Source organism: Rhineura floridana, chromosome 3 (genome assembly GCF_030035675.1).
Source record: "Rhineura floridana isolate rRhiFlo1 chromosome 3, rRhiFlo1.hap2, whole genome shotgun sequence".
NCBI lineage: Eukaryota > Metazoa > Chordata > Lepidosauria > Squamata > Rhineuridae > Rhineura > Rhineura floridana.
Genome location: NC_084482.1, coordinates 135,164,012 through 135,187,731, shown reverse-complemented (window position 1 = coordinate 135,187,731; position 23,720 = coordinate 135,164,012). Strand labels below are relative to the sequence as shown.

Below are 23,720 nucleotides of genomic sequence, written 5' to 3'. Positions count from 1 at the left end.
TCAGGACATTCACATGCTCTCCTTACACTCCACTGACTTCTCCCAATTTGCTCATGCCACTTTATTTACCCTTCCCCCCCCCATTACTGGCCTGCCACTTTCCCTCCTATTAACTGCATACCCCTCTCCTTCACCATAATCCTCTCTCATCCTCTTTTACTCTCCATCTTCCTGTTCTCCACTTCTCATTCCCATTCACTCCCTTCATGCATTTTGTACCTTCACTTTTATTTTATTTCCCCCTCACTCTAGCTTTTTCCATATTCCCTCTAGTCCTTATTTTATGCCACATCCTAACTTTTCTACTGCTTCAGCCCTTAATTTCCATGTCCACTTTCCCTCTGCCCATGCTTCGAAGTCGATGCGTTAAACCACCACTCACTGCAAGTACTATCCAACCCTGGAACTAGTTTTTAAAGAGACAAACTTGTGATGTTCCACAAAGGATGCCTTTTTCTTTTCTCCAACCTCTTTCTCTCTTATCGGTCTGTCTTTTAAAATATCAGTTGGAAGATGGCATTGTTTATTTATTTTTATTTATTTTATTTATTTATTGTACTTTTAGACCGCCCTTTAGCGACAAGCTCTCAGGGCGGTGTACAACAGAATAAAACCACATTAAAATACAGGTGAATGTGGGTACAATGCAACTATAAAAACATTTTAAAAACAAGGTGAAGACAAAGATTAAAATAAGATTACAATTACAATTAAAATTAAGATTAAAATGCCTGGGCAAAGAGGTAGGTCTTTACCTGGCGCCAAAAAGATAACAAAGAAGGCGCCAGGCGTATCTCGTCAGGGAGGGCGTTCCATAATTCGGGGGCCACCACTGAGAAGGCCCTAGATCTAGTTATTGCTCTCCGGGCCTCCCTATGAGTTGGAACCCGGAGAAGGGCCTTCGACGTCGAGCGTAGCGAACGGGTAGGTACATAGCGGGAGAGGCGTTCCACCAGGTATTGCGGTCCGATGCCGTTAAGGGCTTTATAGGTAAGAACCAACACTTTGAATCTGGCCCGGAAACATATTGGTAGCCAGTGCAGTTGGGCCAGGACAGGTGTTATATGGTCAGATTTTTTAGTCCAAGTAAGAACTCTGGCCGCAGCATTCTGCACCAGCTGAAGTTTCCGAACCGTCTTCAAAGATAACCCAACGTAGAGTGCATTACAGTAGTCCAATCTAGAGGTTACCAGAGCATGGATAACTGTGGCGAGGTTCTCCCTGTCCAGATAGGGTTGTAGTTGGGCTACCAGCTGAAGCTGGTAGAACGCATTCTGTGCCACCAAGGCTACCTGAGCCTCCAGTGACAGGAGCGGATCTAATAAGACCCCCAAACTACGGACCTGCTCCTTTAGGGGGAGTGTAACCCCATCTAGGGTAGGTCGGACATCAACCATCTGGGCAGAGAGCTCCCCCACCAACAGCATCTCAGTCTTGTCAGGATTGAGTCTCAGTTTATTAGCTCTCATCCAGTCTATCATCGCGGCCAGGCAGTGGTTTAGTACATTAACAGCCTCACCTGAAGAAGATGAAAAGGAGAAGTAGAGTTGCGTATCATCAGCATATTGCTGGAAACGCACTCCAAATCTCCTAATGACCTCACCCAGCGGCTTCATATAGATATTAAAGAGCATGGGGGACAGAACTGAACCCTGCGGGACCCCATATTGGAGTACCCAGGGACTCGAGTAATGCTCCCCAAGCACCACCTTCTGGAGATGATTCTCAAGGTAGGAGCACAGCCACTGCCAAGCAGTGCCTCCAACTCCTAAGTCCGCAAGTTGCCCCAGAAGGATACCATGGTCGATGGTATCAATAGCCACTGAGAGATCCAGGAGAACCAACAGAGTTACACTCCCTCTGTCTTTCTCCCGACAGAGGTCATCATACAGGGTGACCAAGGCTGTTTCTGTACCAAACCCCGGCCGAAAGCCCGATTGAACTGGTTCCAGATAATCAGTTTCATCCAAGAGAGCCTGGAGCTGGTGAGCAACCACACGCTCTAGGACCTTGCCCAGGAATGGAACATTTGCTACCGGTCTATAGTTGTCAAGGTTATCAGGGTCCAAGGAGGGTTTTTTTAGGAGCGGTCTCACCACCGCCTGCTTCAGGCAGAGTGGTACCACCCCCTCTCGCAGAGAGGCATTAATCACTTCCTTGGCCCATCCGGCTGTTCCATTCCTGCTAGCTTTTATTAGCCACGAGGGGCAAGGATCCAGAGCAGAAGTCCAAGCACCTGTCCAAGCACCTTGTCCACATCCTCGAGCTGTACCAACTGAAACTCATCCAATAAAACAGGACAGGACTGTGCTCCGGACACCTCATTAGGTTCAACTGCTACAATGTTGGAGTCAAGGTCCCGCACACTTTAGGTGTGAAACTATCTGATGCTGACAATAAGCAGAAACATAAAAGAAGATTATATACAATGCCAAAAGATTGGCAGATGATTTTATGAACTTTCCATGAAGATATAATTTCACTGTTCCAAGTTGTTTCCTGTATACGATAATCTACAATTCATTCTAAAAAAATTACATAAGACACCAGATATATGACATTCCACTGTGTGACCTGAAATTGAGAACCTCATAATAATAATCTAAATAGATGCTTTATGGGCCTATAAACACATGCTAAAGGCAACCCTTTTTTCCCTTGTCATTTTAATTAGTTTACATTTAAAGTGCTCTTTCTTATTGAGCTAAAGAAATACTTAGAAATATATTGCTAGAATAGTCACAGTATGAAATTTGGAAGGGTACCAAAAAACCTATCTAGCCTAGTCTCTTGCAAGATCTCCCCTCCTGCCCCCATATACAATCTATGGGGTACTCATACAAACAACCTCATGCATTGAAAGTCTGTTCAGGGGGATGTGTTGGCAAGCCCTGCTTCCCTGCTACCAATATGAGTTCTCGCCAAGTCGGGTGCCAGCAGCCATGGGGAGTAGGTTGGCCAGTCCCTTGCGTGGAGTCCGTACTGTCTTTGAATGCCTGATGGGTGGGCATGTGGCTAGCTGGTGATATCTCCTTACACATACACCCCTTGCATTGTTTCTAGTGCAAGCAGAGTGAGTTTACTGAAGAAAGTTGTTTTGCTGATCAGATAACTCAAGATGACTCTTACAAGTGACACACACCTGAGAAAGCCACAACTTCCCACTCATATGACCTTGAATGAAATTCTTTCCAGATCCTAATATTGCCAGTTCTGATCATAATCATATCTTCAAGTGGGCTACACGTAGATTAAATTTTATTAAAATGCTGCTTTTAAGTTTAAAACACTGGAAGAATGGATAGTATGCCCCAATGTACATGTCATAGCAGTTGCCAATCTTGGTTGTGCTCCAGCTTAGCACAAGCAGGCCTTCTGCTCATTGAAAGGGGAAATAAAAGCCTCATCCACTCATTAAACTCCATGAATACTGTCAAAGTTGAGGTCCTGTGTGTACAGCAGGGTGTGGATCACCGAAAGTGTCAGAAAATGCTTTTCATATTTCATGTGTTGCATGGATCGTTATCCCATTTACCAGAAATTTTAGCGTGATAAACACATGACAGCATTAATTTTAATAAGGGTGCTGTCTATTACAAGATTAGGAGAATGAGAAAGAGAGATTACGTGTGTGAGCTCATGTGAGAGAGGGAAGAGGGATATACAACTGACGGTCAGCCATAAGCCATGGCTTACTATGCATGAGCCAATTGCATCTGCTTTGCTCCTCCCTACTCAACACTGGGAAGAAATAAACCACACACCTAGTCTGAATGTTACACTAATCTATATCTTGATTTGTTTCTTCACAGTATGAGCAGGGAGGAGCAAAGCTAATGCAATCTGCTCATGCATGGCAAGCCCTTGTTTATGGTGTACCATGATATGCATATGCAGCTTCTATATATAAATGAAGGCTGGAAATCTTTTCTAGAGAATTGTTTGGGCACCAAACAAATACTTTATGTATGATCCAAAACTTTTATTTTATTTTAGCAGTGTTTTTCTGTTACAGGGACAGACAGGCACATTTCATCATTAAATTAATGAGCAACCTCTCTTTTGTAAACAATGCATATCAGCTTAATTAGCTAAGACATGAACAAGCCTTTTTCCCATCCACAAAGTCACTTTATTCCTCTGTGTGTTATAAGAAATCCAACCAGGAAACCTCCAATTCCTGTTTTGTTTGAACCAAGAAACTATGGTTACCATCTTCAGAATGAAACAAGATATCAAACCACCATTTGAAGTTGATTAATTAGAACATCTTGGTTTGATTGCTGATACAGTTGTGTGTATGGGCAAAAGGCTCCTTCACGTTTTGGCTTATTAAGCCAAGACATGATCATCAAAATGCAGTCAATGTGTTGCTAATAGATTTCTTCAGGATAGGGAAATTCTTTCCATTATATTTTGGAATATTCATCCAGATAAGGTAAATGCCTCAACGTTATTACTAAAAAAAAGTTAAGATTTCAGCAAAAAAGAAATATGGATCCATTATTTCCTCTGTATCACTTGCAGCTTTTTATGTAAACTGTTTTGAGGTCACTTGGTGATGAAAAGCAGTATATAGACACATTAGATAAAAAAATAAAATTTAAGATACTCTTTAACTGCTTAACTATTCCTTTCAATCCCTTGGCAAAACTGAACCTGAATCTTAATCATTTGTGGAGGTGTAGCTAGCTGTGATATGATTAGAACGTATGTCATGTTGCAGGTGATAGTACATCCCAGTCTAAACAATAGGGCTACCACAAATTTTGAATTGGGTACCCTACCACAACATTATGTTATCAACACTTACGTAGCTCTGAAAAGATCAAAACGGCCTTTGTCCTGTATATGGAACATTAGATCTCCACCATTAAGGAACTCCATAACAAAAAACAGATGGTTCTGTTTACAAACAGGAAAAAACACAACATTAGCCTACTGATGTAACTATATACACAGTATGAACATGTTGTTCTCTTCAAATTATATATTAGTGGCAGCCTCTGGCTGGAAATCTTTTCAAGCAGTATCAGACATTTATTGACATAGAAAACGTATCCTCCATCCTTCCAATGCATTTGCATAGCTCTGGATGGCTGACACCATTTAACACAAAACAATTCCATAAAAGACACAAAAAGCAGCAGATAAAAATCCTCTGAAAATAAGGGCCTACTGCATAAACATCATCTGCCTGGCAAGACAAATACTTGTTGGAACAGAATTGTTTTAACCAGTCAGTGAATAACAGTAAGAGGTGAATAAGAACATAAGAAGAGGTGATTGTATCAGGCCTATGGCCCATCTACTACAACAACCTGTTCTCACAATGGCCAACCAGATGCCCATGGGAAGCCCACAAGCAGGACTTGAGGATCTTACGGGTTAGCGTATTCTACAGTCTGGATGCAGCCATGGAGAAGGCCCTTTTTCTCATCCTGAATGGAAGGCAGGGCACAGGGAAGACCCTCTCCAACAGATCTTAGGGTGTGGCAGACTACTACCGGAGGAGATGGCTCTCAGGTATCCCAAACCATTTAGCCATAAAGGGAAGACCCATTCTCTTCTTCCAGATTCTAGAGCAGTGGTTCCCAAACTTTTTTCTCCATGGACCACTTGAAAATCACTGAGGGTCTTGCTGGACCACCTAATGGTTTTACTGCCTGTTGTAGCAATTGTAATGTGCTGTCCTAGATGCTGTATGACTTTTAATTGTATTTTTATTGCTTATTTTATTTCTTATATATTGTAGAATTCCAATTGTAATACAATAAAATACATTATAAGAAATAAAAGCAATAAAAATACAATTAAAAACCAATATGAATATTTAATGTGATGGATGTGCTGTCTGCCATCTTCAGCCACAGATACACTGCAGACCACCGGAATGAAGTTCGTGGACCATATTTTGGGATCCCCTGACTTTTGTGGATCTATACAGTTTGAATTTGATGAAGGCGTTGCAATGGCTTTATTTTTTTCAGAGGAAATTTTATTTTATTGCTATGGCTATTAGGAAGTGCAGCTGAGATGTACTTACCTCAGAATGTTAATTCTTAGAACACTAGCTTTAAATTGTGGCAGTTATATCTCAGAGTGATGGAAGTAACACTCTGTTATTCTCTTATCATAGCATGAAAATACTGTTTTCTTCAGAACAACTCCCCCCCCCCGCCAGCACTATGGCAGTATTGGGAGATAAGTAAGACAATGTGTCTTTTTCAATCTGTTCACAGCACATGCAGACACACATTACCACTCAGACTCTTAAAAACATTCTTTGGCCACTGCTTTCTCACCCTGCTCACTTCCATCGTACATTTGCTGTCTAAACACTCTTTCCACAGCCGAGATTCTCTTAAGATACAAACTTGTCAGTAGTTAGACACATACTGTACTTTCCTTTATCCACTGCTGATTGTGTAGATCTGTAGTTGTCAGCCTTTTGAGATCTAAGACCCAACTTTAGCTGAAACATACATTTGAAGACCCACTGCATATTTTTAAAATAATATATCAATACTGCTGTTGCAACCCACAGTAGGTTAGGCTGCAACTGAGTCATGGGTCTCAGCCTACCAGCTGAAGACTAGTGGAGCAGACAAATTATGCACAGCCTACAAATGGATACTTAAGGAGTACAAAAAGGAAACAGATAAAACAACATGCTTATCTTAAAGCAAACATATGCCTCTTCAAATAAGTCACCCATATTATTTCACTTTGCCTGTTACATCAACACCAGATTAAGGACTGCATTGTACCTTAGTCTGAAAAGTACAGTATAAGTGGGTAAGAAATGGATTTTCCCATGCCAGTGCTAAGACCCGCTTTTCCACCATGGTGCATTCCACATCATCATCAATTAGCACCACATCCTTTTTCAAAGCCTTTACTGCAAAAAATTCATTCTTCCCTTTCAGCTCAGCAAGCAGTACCTGTAAAATAGAAAATTACTTTAGGATACAAGCAATGGGTTAATTTAGAAGCTTCCAGATGATAATATTCTGGATTTGCTCCTTTGTGTAACAGTGGCATCAGACCTGATCTGAGTGCTAGCCACAGGATATCCAGTTCCCAGGCAATGAATGTGTCATTCTGCAGCCTATAGCCACATATATGTTTGCAAAAACATTAAAAGGTCTTGTGGAATCCTCAAGGCTAAAAACTGATCATGGCTGAAGCTTTCTTAGGTTAGAGCAGACATCATCAGATGCATCAGGTGCTGTCCAGACTTTGCCAACTGGCCATAAAATGTAAGAGATGTACAGGTTTGTAACATTTCTATGCAAAGCACAAAGGTATACAAGATAAGAGAGTGAAACATTCACAACAGCAGTCAGAGGTGGTAATACTATCATTATAGTTATAGTAAGCTAATGTTACACCTGTAAAAGAAATCCATGGTCCAAACTAATCTGAACAGAACAGAATAAAATTGGCTGAAATTCTAGCTTCACAACTTCAAACTATGTTCTTTTTGTTGAAGTTTGGGCACTTTGAAGTCAGCATCAGCATATCCTGGGAGATTGAAATGTGTGTTCCTAGTGGATTCTGATAGCTGCCATTTTTGTTGTCAGATTTGCTTCCAGACTTCCATACTGCACTTACTGTTTCCTGCCCCCTCCCTAAAGCAGCAGCAGAGAGCAATGCTCAGAATGGAGGAAGAGTGCAAAGCCGTCACTCAACTAATTATGTTGTTTGCAAAGATATGCGCTGAAAAAAAATGCATTCATTATACCTCACTCTCACAAATGGCACTTCTAGTAGTTTGCCATTCAAAGGACTGATCAGATCTACTACTCTTCAGCTTCAGGAATACTGAAGCATCAGGTAGGTTCAGACTAGTCACTATGAATGGGGGAAAGTTTTATCCATGCCCCATTATTTGTATTAAGTGGTCTCCATGCGTTGAAAGGGCAGCAGGAGCACATTACCCAGCATCCCTTATGCAGACACCCATGCTCACTGCATGCACTTTGGGGACAGCTCTTTTCTACATGTGGCATCTATTTCATAAACAGAATGTATGACAGGGGCTACAGAACACCCAGGCTGTCCATTTCCCGGTATGTCATTATCTAGAAGCTAATTTTCTCTAGATGAGTTAGAAACCATATTAGTCAGAGCAAACAAGTGGAGATGAACAATGGACAGAAAAAGGCAGCCAGTGGTGATGTCTCAATTTTATGTATCATTTCTATTTCCTTCAACTTTCTTCTCCTAGAGCCTTCAGAATTTTAGCAGGCAGATTTCTCACATGCTGACTTTAACATGGAACCAGGTTTTGACTCTTTACTATTTATGTCTGTTTACTTACTTGATTTAAGTAACTGAGCAGGGGGTTGGACTCAATGGCCTTATAGGCCCCTTCCAACTCTACTATTCTATGATTCTATTATAAGTAAGCACATTGTATTTGGCTCAAATGGTCACACTATGCTTCCACTACTAGTAGAAAATATCTTCATAACAATTTGCAAACATTTTCCCTTCTCTGTCCCTTCTCTTGGTGCCTTTAAAATAAAAATGCCTAACAATAATATCTTACAAGATCTGAACAGGATGGTTCATGACAGATGCTGTTGGAGGTCACTGATTCATAGGGTCGCCATAAATCGTAATCGACTTGAAGGCACATAACAACAACAACAACAAACAATAATATATGTGAGTGCCCCTTGCTGGCTTTCATTCCTTGGCTCACATTGGGCTTCTGGAGCCCCGTATCAGCAACAGATGACAGTCAGTGCAAAATCGCTTTCCTTTGTACCTGATCTCCTTCAAGTCAAGCCAAGCCATGAAAAGAAAAGGAGAGGATTTCTTTCACAGTGCACATCAACAGATTTGTTCCTTCACGTTTGTCATGTCTCCATAGAGGCAGCCCACAGATTGACATAATGAAGCTACACTACAATTAGAGGTGAGGGGTAAGGAGAAGAAAGTAGAACAACACCTTTCCTCCCCACTGCTATGAGCTCCAAGCACTTGTATCACCATGGCTCTCTGCCCCCTGGTCCCACTTCTGTGGTGGCCTGAAAAATCATGTAACTTGCTTGGTTCTCCTTCTCTCATGCAAGGGATTATAGCAATGCACAATTAACAGTTAGGTAGTAATTTAAAAATGTAAAGATAATGAAGCCTTACCTTTCCAAAGCTTCCTTTCCCAAGAACTTTCTGGAAGACAAAACTGTCTACATTGAACTTCCTCCTACTGGATGGTTGTGACAACGAACGTCCCTCCCAAAGCTTATCATATTCACTATTATCTGCAAAAAGCATAACACAATTTTTTCAATTATGACTAGGAAGCTTTTCTCCCTTCCCCCTCAATGACTTGCTATTCTAATTTATGGCTTTACAAAGTATTGATATATCTCATCCTGACCATTCCATAAACTTGCTCCAGCCACTAGAAAGAATGTGTGTGTATGCACATGTCTGCAAGCACAGAATTACTGATTCAAATTCCACGCATGCATAAATTCAAAAAGTCAAAACTACTTTATATTAATACCTATGATGACTGGATTCTAAACCTAAGACTTACTAAAGGCTGTCACACAAGGAGGGCCAGGATCTCTTCTTGATTGTCCCAGAGTGCAGGACACGGAATAATGGGCTCAAGTTGCAGGAAGCCAGATTTCAACTGGACATCAGGAAAAACTTCCTAACTGTTAGAGCCATACACCAATGGAACCAATTACCTAGAGAGCTAGTGGGCTCTCCGACACTGGTGGCATTCAAGAGGCAGCTAGACAGCCATCTGTCAGGAATGCTTTGATTTGGATTCCTGCATTGAGCAGGGGGTTGGACTTGATGGCCTCTACTATTCTATGATTCTAAATGAAGTCTGGGGCAGTGTTACATTTTTGCCTGTACCGCTTACTGGAACATGGGATATCCTAAAAAGGGGGGAGGTATTTAGGGCCCTTATACAACTAACTTGTAGCGCTAGCAGAAGCCAGAGCAAGGGTTCCTACTAGTGCAATGGGACTTTCCCCCCCTTCCTCCCCTTCCCCACTCTCCTCAAATCGGCTCAGAGGGTCGGGAAAAGCTCCAGAACAGCATGAGGGAGGAAGAGAGGGAAGACCGTTCCACCAGGCAAGCAGAAATGCTTGCGCTGATGGAACAATCTCCTTTGTTCCATCAGCGCAGAGTTTCAGTGTAATGCAATCTCCTTTGCATTACATTGAAACTCCTTAGCACTACATTGAATCCAGCCCTAGATCATTTTCATATAAAAAACTCTGAGTGGCATAAAATGAAATGATAGAAACAATAAAAATATGAAGAACAGCATCTGGCAGAAAAGATAAAGCCATAAATAAATAAATAAAATAAATGTATACTACATGGTGACTTGCTTCAAATAAAAAGATGATTTTTGCTGGATGCCAAAATATGACATCAGAACTTGTGCCAGTTCAGCCATCCTAGGAAAACAGTCCGTAACAAAACACAGCAGCCAAAAACTCTTCTTTCCATCACCGCCAGCTTCAGATGGCAAAAGGGACGAACACTGATTACTGAAAAGTTCGGACAGGCTTGTTTGGTAGAAGGTGGTTCTTTAGGCCTCAAGCCAAATGTGATTTTATACGGAAAAAGATTCTGAAAACCCTCCCATCAGCAGCAAAAATTATAATCAGACTGAATTATAGTATTGAATGGTCCCTGACAGAGAGTTCTCAAGAACTGCACTAGTGTGTGACTTCATGCACAATCTCTGTCCGTGTACTAAGGCACTCAGCTGAAAGGCAGGACACTGTAGTTAAACCTGCATGTTAAAGACTGTTGTGTGGAAGTAGTCACTTACATGTCCATGTCCTTGCATAATATTTTTTTAAAAACAAAACAAGTGTCAAAATATTGTTTATGCTGTAGTGGTATTGTGAGTTTTAAATTAATGGGCTAAGTGTTAGAATTATCCATTCAAAATGGGGGGGGGAATCACCTGTTGTATCTCCACTGAAGGCTTTAGGTTTTTTATCAAAATCCTGGTAAATACCAACATTTTCTACTGATCCCGATTCAGATTTTCTGGTAGATTTCTGAAAAGAAACAATGTACACTCAAAATTATTTTAGGATTTAAATTAACAAATGATTGCTTTTCACACTTAAATGGCGAAGTTTAATATTAGTACATTATTTCACATGATGACATTTCTCATGTATTATGAATTATAAGTATACATTTTGCTCTTTGGAAAAAATAATGGAGGATTTTAAATTTTCACTGTGTTTATTAACATCTTATTTTACCGGAATGGGTTTCACGGGATCATTTTCTTTGATATAAGGAATCAAAGCTTACAGAAATGCACAGAATGGGCAGTTGATGCATGAGCTTGTGATATGAAACTTGTGTGCTACAAGTGTGTGCATAACTTTTTTTACACCAACATTCTCTCTGTGTGGGCATATAGCACACCAAGTAACAAACTTATGAACTCTGCCTCTGATGCTTATAGACACAGTTGTCACATTAAGAATTCATGGTTAACAAACTGCTGTATATGTATATTTTGTGAAACTATCACTTGTCATCAAAAGCTTCTTCCACGTTGCTCTATCTTCAATTATGAAAACTGAAATGGATTGCAGAAACTCACTTTAAACATTCAATTTAACCTTCAGACAGACTTGTGGGTTACTTTTCATTGTGTAATTTACACATAAGTAGACCTACAAGTATGTCCTCCTAGAACATTTTCACAAATTTTAATCTGTACAATGTCCCCAAATTTCAGCCAGTTACCTCTTACTGTTTTCCTTCTGGAAACAAAAAACCATCTGGGGTCAAAATGTACCCTAGCAAGAACCCTGGGGGCAATTTTCTGCCTTTTATTGTACAATTTACACATGAGTAGACCTACAGGGTTATCTTTTTAGGCTATTGTCACAAACTGTCATGTGTACAATGTCCCCAAATTTCATCCAATTACCACTTACTGTTTTCTTTCTGGAAACACAAAAAAACACTGGGGTCCAAACTACCCATTTACTCAACATGCATGGAGAAGGGGCCAACATATACTGCTCAGGAAAATTCTACCTCCTCTACATAAGTGGTCTTTTGGCTCAAGGTGCTTTGGTAGTGTCACTTTGGTCACTTGTGGTGGCAAAAAAAAAGTATCTGAGGTACAAAGTGACTCCATCCTTCCATTATAAATCTCACTGGGGTCCAAATATACCCCAAAGCCAGCCAGTAAGATTTTTTGCTGGGTCTGCATGAGGGTTAAACTGAATGTCTAGACATCTAATATATTAATTGTTTACTATAGTGGCACTTATGTCCTATGAATTATGGATGCATTCACACTCATGCAATAAAGTTACTTCATGTATATAATCACTAAACCATACAAGCTCTCTGCTGCTTGTATGTAGCCATTTTCTTCCATTTTTTCATCTTACAGACTTATAAATATACTACTACTACTACTCATCAAATTTATCACCTCCCTTCACCCCCAGGTTCCAGGGCAGGTCACAACAATCTAAAATTCAGTATTAAAAGCAGTTAAAAACAAATTACAGTCACAGGAATAGTATGGGTCCTGATAATACACATCGGGTGTCAAAGGGTAGAGAGGTGCTCCAATATAGGCTCCAAAATATGAAAAAACACAAAACCTGCTCATGCAAGTTATCTACTCCCAAGACAAGCATACCACTGCAGAACGTCTGTTGCAAGAAATGCTATGAATGTAAAAATTACTGCTCATCGAACATGTGTCTGCCACAAGGAAGCATAGCAGACATAATAATATTTGCACAAGAAGATGACTTATACAAGAAGCAATCTGTGCATCTCAGAAGAGATTCATAGTATATGAATAGGCTTGATGGAAGTCCTCTGTTCTGTTGATCCTTCTAAAAAATCTCTTTTGGAAGATTTCAATCTCCCTGGTTTATTTTTTCCTGGTACTTTTTGTCAACTGTAAAGTATTTTCAATTCTCCATTCATTATTATTGTGGTCTCAACAAGGTTTATGAACTTTTCATATGATTTTCCATTCTAAAACTATTTGTTCTCTTCCCTTTTCCTCTTTGTCTATGGCTTCAGTTGTAACTTCTATGTCTCCTGATATGCAGTATGTCTTTGGTCTGATAGGTGTCACCAAAAATAAGATTTTCTTTTAAACCAGATAAGGGAGTCTCTTCCACTCAGGGCCGGTGCCAAAGGGAGTCCAGGTTGGGCCCTGGCTGAGGGCCCCTGAAGGGCCCCTCGTTAAGGTGGAAGAGTAGCACTCCCCTTCCAAGATCTGCAGCAGGGTCCCTGTCACGGACCGCAGGGAGGGAGCTTCCAGGTCACTCGCCTGCCCGTTCGCTCGCTCCACCTACCTCTCTCCTGTGTTCTGCTGCTGTGCATGCTATGCGCGTAGGGCTGCCATCAACCAAGGTGGTGGCGGAAGCTTCTTTAAGGGACTGATGCCCCTACCACCATCTTGGTTGATAGCAGGCATATGTGCACATGTAATGTACCGCGCATGCGTTCAATCAACCAAGATGGCAGCGGGGGCATCAGCCCCTTAGAGAAGCCTCCCTCACCATCTTGGTTGATGACAGCCCTGCGTGCGCAGCAGCAGAATACAGGAGAGAGGTAGGTGGGACAGGCAGGAGTCGCACACCCAGGGCAGGCTGGTGCCCAAAGGCTACTGTACAGTACTTTGGGTATGGCTGCAATTCTAAGTGCACCTTTTTGGAAACAAGTTGTGATGAAATCAGGAAGGCTTAATTTCAAGTGTAAAGAAGTAGATTGTTTTTCATACAATAAATGAGAGAGTGTTATTGCTGCACTCAGGAAGAGATAAGCTGTGTTCAGTTGTGATGCTCCCAGTCTCCCAAAGCACAGTTTGGAGGACTGAGAGCCACCTCTGTGCTTGCATGCTTTCCCTAGTTTGCAATCCAAGTTTCAAAGCCCTGCTCAAACCACAGTTGCTGTTTTAGATTTAGTGGCAGAGTGTGATTTGATAAAAGCAGAAAATGTTCTACTAAGCTCAGCTCATGAGGGAAAGGGAGCAGAAGGAGGTAATGTGAAAGCACCGAGTTTGTTCCTGATCCTCCAAATGTCTGAATGCAGCCATAGATGGCCATTTAAAAAGTGCTAACTTAGAATGGTGCTAACTTAGAATGGTCTTAACACAATTATGTGCTCCATCTGAAATCCATATGTAAGCAAGGGAATGAATGGTAATATTCTTATCACTTGACAAAGTAAATCAGATGTCAATATTAGCAAGTGGTTTCATATTTGATATGGAATTTATCACTTGGAAATTATAATCTGTATTCACCCTTACAGGCATACAAGAGAAGCACTATGCAAACATACCTGACTAACTTGAGTTAAAGCTTCTGCCAATAGTTTCTGATTGATTCCACAGAGATTTGCCACTTTCTTTTGACATTTGTGGTGCACATTCATTCCACATTCTAAGGATATACAATTATGAATAGCATTAGTGTAATGCAATTTATAAACATACTGTACTGAAATCTACACCTACATTTCTTTTACTCTCAATATTAAAAAGGATCAAACATTACTACAAGAGTAAAAAAGCAAGAGCAGCATTTGGTTTGGCAGTCATCCATTTATTTTCACCTGTTAATATAGTTGATGGTGGTTAAGTATCCATCTTAAAAAATGACCTTCCACATAATTCTCAGTTTTACTCCTACATACAAAAATATAAACATGAAACTAATCCCTTTCCTTCCAAAAGTTCCCTAGCACTGCTATTTTGCCTAAGGTTTTTAATAGCCAAAAGAAACAGACTGTACCTTCACATTTTAATCCTTGTTTAACTAGTCCCCAGAGAAGACTACCACAATGATCACAGAAGGTAGGACTCATGTAGTTGTAAACTTTGAATCTGTGAGGCATATCAATATGGAAGCGCTCCTTCTGAAACTGAAGACATATTTATGTTAGGGGGAAAAGTAAAACAAGTATTTGGAGATTTCTCTTTATGGAGGATTTTCAAGGAGAGGGAGCCAGAAATCCATTTTTTATCTGACCACATAGCCTATAGGCTTGAGGCAAGCAGTGAGTCTAACAAAATAAATTCTAGTGAATTAAATATTTTTAATACATTAGAGATACTACCTACCCCACTAACCATTATAATATCATTCTATCAGCTAAAAACCATCTCCTAAATAAAAAGGTTTTCTAAAACGTCCCAGGAAATGTCCAATAAGTATATTCCAATAGACCAGTGTTATGTGTACACTGTGCTTCTTTGTGCGTGACAAATGTGGTTTGGTATGAAAGCACAGAACTCAGTATCCTGAGAATCATACATTGTGCTCCCTCTCCGGCATTGTTATCAGCCCAGGTCAAACAGATATAATTTTCTTTTTAACAAAAGGTATTTGAGCCTTTCACATAAGCATACCCATGTAAGTGTTTATACCAGCAGCAACATCCCAAGAATCCCATTATTTCCCTCAGTGGGTTGGAAAGCAATTAATCACCCCCATGTTGCTGCTACAGTCAACTTAACACCCCCTCAAACCAACATTCCAAGAAACTGGATAACACTGGACTACCATGCAGGGTTGTCATACACAACTCTCTCTCAGCCAACTCCTGCCCCCCACATAGCAATATTTATGCAAAGCAGCACTGGGCTACTTTGCAGGATAGATGTAACCTATGCTTTCCAAACCATAATTTTCCCCACTACAATATAAATAAACTAATTATGGGTTTTATTATTGCATTTGTAATTTTTTCGTAATGTTTACATACTCAGATTTTTTTTTCATGAACTTAGAAAGAGCATGTACTTTGCTAACTTTTTGGCAGACACCCTTCTGCCCATTCACAGCTACACTAAAATAGTGGATTGTTTAACAATCAGTTCTCTACCAGGCAAAATGGGGGTGGGGGAAGCTTCAAAATGACTCCTGCAATTCCTTTTCCATTGTCTGAGTCTAGAGGAAAATATAGAGTCACGCATGCACCAAGGAAGACCAAAACAGTTTCAAAATGAACCAGGAAGTCCTTTCTCCATTGGGTGCAGAAGGGACTTCTTCCAATATACATGCAACTCTAGGTTAAACTCACCATATCTGTAAAGCATTCAAAGCACATTCCCCCCAAAAAGAATCATGGGAATGGTAGTTTTTAAGGATGATTGCAACTGTAGCTCTGAGAGGAGTAAACTACAGTTCCCAGTTGCTTTGGGAGGAAAAATGTGATTTGAATGTGCTTTAAAAGTTTGTGTATGCAGCTGTGATTTCACTCATGGGCAAAAACACTGAAAGGTGGGAGCAGCTCACAGCCCACTGAAAGGTTGGAGCAGGCAATTGCTTTGGAAGTTCCTGCACATTTTGCTACATAACTTTTTTTCTATATAGGCTAGATGCTTCCTTTTTTAAAAAGAAAATGAAAGCTCAGAATCTGGGCTCCCTGCTGGCTCTGGTATGGCAGCACCCTGGTACCCACATTGGTGACCCTGTGCAGATCTTTGCCTATTTAAAACAGAACAAAAATGAGGGACTTGGTTTCACAATAATTGAATGCCAAGCCCTCTCAAAAAACAAAACAATCCTCCGAGAAGCAGCTGTGAATATGTCCCCAAGGAATAATTTTTAAAAGCTCCAGGAAAGTGCAATCTTCAAGCTAGCCCCAAAAGGCACAGTTCCAATTCTCCTGAACCATGGAAACAAGGGACCTGGAACAGTCTGATCAAGCTAAAGCAGGGATGGTAAACTTGTTGCCCTCCAGATGTTGGACTAGAACTCCTATTGGCCTCAGCCAGCCTGGCCAACAGTCAGGAATGATGGGCGTTTTAGTCCAACATCACCTGGAAGGCAACAGCATCATAAAAGCTGTTATTTTTATCTATCAGTTTCAGAACAAGCCATTAAATGCTGGAGAGTTTGAGTCTGACATTTTGTGATGCGTAGCTATATTTACCAAGAGCTGGTTACGTGTTATGCTAATGCTGCTGGACTCCCAATTCCCAATCAGGTCCAGGCAGTTTAGGGACGATGAGATCTGGAGTCCAACAACATCTGAAAGGCCACACATTCCTTACCCCTGAATGAAAACTTAGAAGTTGTCCCTTTTTCTAAGGTTCTTCCAGCCCATCATAGCCATGTGACGATTCAGACAAAGGTTCCCAAAGATAAAAGTATATCTGCTTAAACCCACTATTGTGAGCAACTTCTCTGCCCTTGGTCAGGAAAGTTCAGGTACTGATTGCACAAATTTCCTGCCTTTTGTTGCTTCTCAATCACCTTTCCTACTTGCAAAAAATAAATAAGATTCAAGGTCTTTCATAACTTGGCTCTTTAGAAACAAAATATTAGGTGAAGGTATATAAGCATACCAAATTTGTATAATGTATAATAAGCACAGTATTTGGTTTTCTTTAGAGCTGAATGTCATTTTTTTTGGCCACAAAATACATAATGTTGTTATCGAATATATAAAACACTGTATGACTTACCATTGTATCTCTGCTGTTTGCTGCAGTACCAGTACATCTCCCAATGATTTTATCAATGCATTTTTTGTGAATAGCAGCATTACATTCTTCGGAAGACCAACAGTAATGAAAAGATACAGGCAGTTAAATTTCATTGTAGGGAGGGAAGAGGATAATCTATGACATATTCTACACATAAATGTTATTTGTTCCGATTTTCATTTCTTATTTGAATAAAAGTTGTAATTTTACATACATCAGTGGAAATGATGCATTAAAAAGCTTTTACTATTAGTTTTGAATTTTAAAGAGGTCTAAGACATCTCAATATATTTGTTAGTGTTTAAAGTATCACAAGTTGCCTTACTGTTTTGCTGCAACAGTCTTAAAATGACTGCCCCTTTGTTATCTGGAGAATCGCAGTCCTAGCAAAATGAATACTTAGCAACTGCTGCTATGTAATTTAATTTATTTATTAAGATATTTCTACATCATTCTTCAGCAACAATGGTTACAGGGAAGCTTACAAAAATAAGGTAATATAAAAACATCATAAACAGAAACATTGAAATAATTATAAATTACATAATTAACAGCAACATAAACATGACCTGATTAGCTTCTAAAAGACTGACAAAAAAGTTTTTTTTTTACCTGGCATCTAAAAGAACAGAAGGTTGCCCATAGTGAAGAACAACAATTTAGACTACATCGGCTGAAGTTTCATGGGCTATTCCCCCCCCCCATGAGCAAAGATGATACAGTCAACTTACGTCTACATTTATATCCCTGCTTGTTTAGCCCCCTGGAAAAGAAACAGGGAGAAAGAGTCACATGCAGAACTTACAGAACAAACTCTTCAGATATACAAACTAATCTCATCAGCCCAGGGCCTTATTTAGAAAACTCATCTGATCCTACTGAAATATTTTATCTTTCTTCCCCTAGAGAAGACACAATACAGTTTTGAAGTAGGAAAACATCAACATGCTATAAACATATTATATATATTTAAAAATATATTATAGCTATCTATATATTTCATCATGGACCCAGCTGGGAGCAACTGTCTTTAATAATGGAGGGTGTGGCCAAGTGGATGAAGGGGAACAACACCCGATCTGAAGAAGTTTGTTATAATTAATTTTCAGCTCACCTTTGGGGGGGGGGTTGAAGCACAAAAGGCACCTGTAACCACTGTCCTGGACTCACCATTTTATTTTCTTTGTTCCATAGCATTGGCAATTTTAATTTGGGCTTAATTTCACCCTGACCCCTGAAAATTACCAACACACACACACACAGAGAGAGAGTTTGTCACTTGCTAATGGGGTAGCAGTGTGTGTGTGTGTGGGGGGGCATTTTGGCCTAGCTTTAGGGAGAACAAACTTAAGCTGACTCCAGGAAAGAAGGTCACATATCGGGTTCTTTTAGAAGAAAGTGTTAATTGCAGTGAATGGAACTAGGTTATAATTGAAGATCCAGGTTTGTTGTCTAGGAGTGCTTCTGGATGTGGCACTCATTTCAGGAACACGGGAAGTAGCCAGGAGCACTTTTTATTATTCACATATGATAATTCCCTGGAAGACAGAGAACTGGCCACTATCATTCATGCCTTGTTAAGATCAAGGGAACTGCAATCTATTCTACCTTAAAGACCACTTAAAAGCTTTAGCGCATGCAAAATATGACAGGTTGTTTCTTGGTTGCAGCCAAAACAATCCTGATGCAGTTGTACTAGGTAACACTTAAGCTTCTGGGCACAATTCACGCGCTAATTTGACCTTTAAAAACATTGAATTTACTGCACTTAATATATCAGATTTCTCCTCATATTCAACACTTAGCAATGCCAAGAGGTGGCATATAAACATCTAAAATAAATAAAATATGAAGTTCATCATCCATTGTAAGCAACTCAAATCCTGATCAGGCCTTCCCCAACCTGTTATCTTCCGGATGTTTTGGATGGAAGCTGTAGTCCAAAACATCTAGAGGGTACCAAGTTGGGGAAAGCTGTTGATGAAATCTGAGAGTGGCTGAAACAATATTTTTGAAGGTGGTTCGTGGACGACCTTAGTTAAAGAAGTCCACCTAAGCCATCCTTGTAGACTTTCAGGAAGGTTGTCAAAAAGCTTATTTCCAGGTCAACAAGTTAATCTTCAGGCTTTCCTAGAGGAAGAGTTTCTCTAAGGAGAAATGATGCCAGTGTAGTATTTAAATTCACACAAGAAAATTTTAAATCCTTCAGCTGTAGTCTTACCCCTGAGTTGTGTGCAATATATAAACAAAAGGAACTTAGAGAGTTGTTCTCACCAGACAAAATCTTTACAAACAGAGCAAAATGTAGGTTGCCCAAAGAAGGTAGCAATAAACTCATGATTTTTGATGTAGTGGATCTTAGCCTGCTTGATTGCTCCTCTTCTGTTTATAGTCACAGTTCCCTCATCTTCCCTCATCGACTGCTTGCTATCTAGAAGTAAAGAAATAAAACAGAAGTGAATTTTATTTATAAATGTACAAATTGTGGAAGGAATAATTGTTTCATTTTTATTAGAGTGTAACAAGTAAATTTCAACTTAGTGATAAAATACTATCACTTTAAAAAGCATGTGTTTGTTCCTCTTTTTCCTCTTCCTCTCTTCGTGCTGCTGCAGTTATTGAAAAGTTAAAAGGAACTGAGGATATGGACTGCGTCAGCAAAACTCCATAATCTGTAAATTCTAGGTGAGAGAGTAGACATCATAGCCACAAACGCAGTGCTGGAGAAAAGGCACAAAACCCCAACCTTTCCCCTTATCATGCTGACCACTAAAACTTTGAGGTCACAACACATTTTATTTATTTATTTATGTTTTTATATACACTGTATTTCCACCAAGGTAGCTTGCAATGTAAAACACTATCACAAACAACTGCAGGGCAACTTCAGGAGCCGATAGCAATAATGCCAGGCCTGGGCATTCTGGATTCTGGCTTCTTTCCGGGCACATAAGTTTTAAGCAACCCCAGGGACGGTGGAGGTGGGGCTGCCCCAACTGTTCTCCTCTTAGGCCTTTGATGGTTTCTTCAGGAGCTGATGGGTTATATGCTCCTTGGCCTGGACATCCTGGCCTGTCAGTATAAGAAGGTTGGACATACAATTCTTTATTAACTTCTTGCCACAGTTTTATCTCAGATGCTTAGAATACAGGGTTAATGTTCTGGGGGAATAAAATATTTCGATAGCTGATCATTGTATTAAACAACCAATCTATGTTGCTCTGACTATTAACACAAGGAACATGTTCCTTTTCTGCTTCAGTAGAAATCAAAATTGCATTTGAGAAGCCAATGCTGTTATGAAAGTATACTTTTAAGAAGTTGAAATTGGATTATGCATGCATCATTGTTCTTTTTCCGTTACAGAAATGCCCCCTTCAAGCTACAAAGGAAAGTCAAACGGCTTTATTTAGGTGCCCTCCCCATCCACCACCCAGCCCTTGGGACTCTCTCCAGGCTACACCCTCCTTGAGTGCTTTTGTCTGTCTGGAATGCCTCTTACTTGCCTAGGCAAAGGAGAGAAACATGTATATATTCATGTGTGCAGAAACCCTTGGGTTTTGTGTATGGCTAGAATCTAGCCTACTGTACAAAGGGAAGAATCACATCCACTGCTCTGTCCCCTTTTGCTTCTGGCCCCACCCCACACAGGCATGCAGCCCCTGGGAAGTTCCCACAAGAGAATAGGTCCCTTTGGGTGAAAAAAGTTCCCTATTCCTGATTTAGTAACCGAGATGCAGAGAGGTTGAAACAGTACACAGAAGATGGAGAAGGAGAAAATAAAGCCAATGGAAATGTGAACTAAAACCAGTTGAAAGAACAACCAAGGCTAATGTAAATATTTGGGGGGAAATGAATGCCATATTCGTTATACATGCTACATTCTAAATTATTTTTTTCCGCTAATTAGAAGTAATCCTTGGAATTAGTCCTCTCATTCAATGGCTCCTCAGTTAGAGAAGTTGTAAGGGTTTCCCGAAGCATTTCACTGACTGACAGCGATGGATCTCTCTCCCTCTCCAAGCCACTTTTTCTTCATTTTTTCACTCCAATGTCTGTTCTTTCTTCCCACGAACCCACTTTCCCCCTTTTTGATGTGAATTAAGGCAGCTATACAGGAAAGGCCAATTGCACAACTATTTCTCATCCAATTAATATTCAGAAATACTTCAAGTATGAACAATATCTGAAGAAAAAAATCCAGAGAAAGAGAATCATTCCATGCAACTTCTAAAAAGACAAGAATCTCAAGAGTATGCATGTTTAGGATGTCAGCCTTAAACTTTTCCAGGTAAAACAAGCTGCGTTTCAATAATAATTTCATGGGTACACTCTGACAGATGTCTTATTTGGGGCACAATATCTGTTTCCATATGCAATGTAGTTAGGCAAGAAGATTAAAACATGATCCAAATGGATCCAAAACAGCCAATTCTCTATGTAGAGGAAGTAATGACATCACAGTGCCTAGCACAATTATATAAAAAGCAGGAGGTGTTTTATCAACATGCATGATGACACTGCTTCAGGTTGTATTAATTCAAACTGAAGCCAGCAGGAAAGAATTTCTTATTAACCTAACAAGAATTTGTGTGTGTGTGTGTGTGTGTTCTTTTTGCTCCCTTGCAGTTTTATTTTAAGCAAATATTGCAGGACTTGAAATGTGGGGATGAGTGACGGAGGCAAATGCCCCAATGGGCATAGTTTGAACTACTTTCTCTGCTTTGCCTCCCACCCTTCCCCCCATTACACAGCATACTGCCAAACCAACCTGGTTTTACTGTATGTAGTTGTTTTTTTAAAGCAATGGGAGAAAACTCAATCATAATGTCAGTGCATTTCAAAAGTAGGGGGCAATCTTCTTTTTGACCTCTTTATTCTTCCAACACAAGTGTTTTCTTTTGATGTTGATGAACGATGGAAAGTTGGAAACAACCTCAGTTTGATTAATCTCCCATTAAAGAGTATCAATACCTAGACACCATTTTCCTATATATTTAATCATCTTTAGCACTTGTTCACTCTCTCATTCTCAAAATGAACAGAACAACAATAGCTCTTTTCTGTGAGTTCTGAGGCCTTCATAACAGGAGCAAGATACTAACCAATGCATTCTCAAGACTGGAAAATTACCTTAACATTTCCTTAGTCTTAGTAATCTCAAACTGTGATCTCAAGAAATATAGGCTCCACTTAAATCTAGTAAATGTGTTTAGGACGAGGATAAACATCCAAGCTGTTTAACGTTCACACTACAGGCCAGGGGGCACAAAATAATTGGTCTGGTGACAGAATCCTGGGTGGTGGACCTTAAAACTGTGGTCCTCCCACAGTGCTGCAACACTTCTAGCAATTCCTGTCCTACTCTGCCTCCCGTATAGTCATCCAGTGCCCATTCCTCATTTAATACAGGCTCTCCCCAAGGCTATTCCAACCAAGAACATAAAGAGTCATGTGGGTTGAAGCTTTGTAGAGGAGAAGACCACCAGTTGATAAAAAGAAGAACAGAAGGTCACTGGATTAAATGAAATGTTTGAACATGCTAAAGGGGGTCCCTTCCATAAACTGAAAGGGAGGATACTGTTTCTTATGGCTTTTTAAAATCCTTTTTGCACATTTATATATGAAGTGTTGAACAAAGTAGCAATTCAGATTGTCTTAACTCTCAAAAAGGACAGAACAGAAGTGGGTAAGTAGATGTGTCCGGAAAAGATGAAGTGGCAGAGGGCTCTGTTGCAAAAGAAGTAGCAGGAGGAGTTGCTGCTCCCAAGCTTAATATTTTTTTTGTATATAGCTCATAGCATTTAAAATGCTTCTGAAATATCAGTGATCTTTAACTAAAATTTTGCATATAAAAGTGATGCACTATTTAAAAATAACTTACAGGAATTAGAAACAGAAAAACTGTTGAAACAACCAACCATTTCATCTGGTAAGTAATCAGGTGAATTGTTGCAATAACTTTTACATACAGATAAGTTAAATTCAAAAGAATAGCAATAATCAGTTCCCTCTACCTTGAACCATTTTATTTTCCACAGGGAATTTATTAAGTGCCTTTTGCTCTACCACAAACTGATATTTACATCAGGAAACTGGTGTAATACTACATGCTGTTAGAAGTTGCCTGTATCTGTTAACACCACAAAGTATCACTTCCCCTTTAGTAAAATGGGTGCCTTGTATGTAAGTACACAGACTGCATTTGCACATAATGCTA

At 39.9% G+C, this 23,720-nt stretch overlaps 1 protein-coding gene across 5 annotated transcripts in view; it reads right to left on the bottom strand.

Moving 5' to 3' along the window:
* The window catches only part of PRKCD (protein kinase C delta), a 113,498-nt gene that overhangs the window by 17,570 nt on the left and 72,208 nt on the right, over positions 1 to 23,720 (bottom strand). For all 5 annotated transcript variants that reach the window (XM_061618031.1, XM_061618029.1, XM_061618028.1 and 2 more), the window contains exons 5-13: positions 19,775 to 19,931; positions 18,232 to 18,263; positions 17,480 to 17,565; positions 14,799 to 14,928; positions 14,347 to 14,447; positions 10,961 to 11,057; positions 9,154 to 9,275; positions 6,771 to 6,944; positions 4,814 to 4,905 (exon numbers count right to left, since the gene is read on the bottom strand). In XM_061618031.1, the coding sequence (XP_061474015.1) occupies positions 4,814 to 4,905; positions 6,771 to 6,944; positions 9,154 to 9,275; positions 10,961 to 11,057; positions 14,347 to 14,447; positions 14,799 to 14,928; positions 17,480 to 17,565; positions 18,232 to 18,263; positions 19,775 to 19,931 (991 nt within the window). The remainder of the gene's footprint in view (positions 1 to 4,813; positions 4,906 to 6,770; positions 6,945 to 9,153; positions 9,276 to 10,960; positions 11,058 to 14,346; positions 14,448 to 14,798; positions 14,929 to 17,479; positions 17,566 to 18,231; positions 18,264 to 19,774; positions 19,932 to 23,720) is intronic.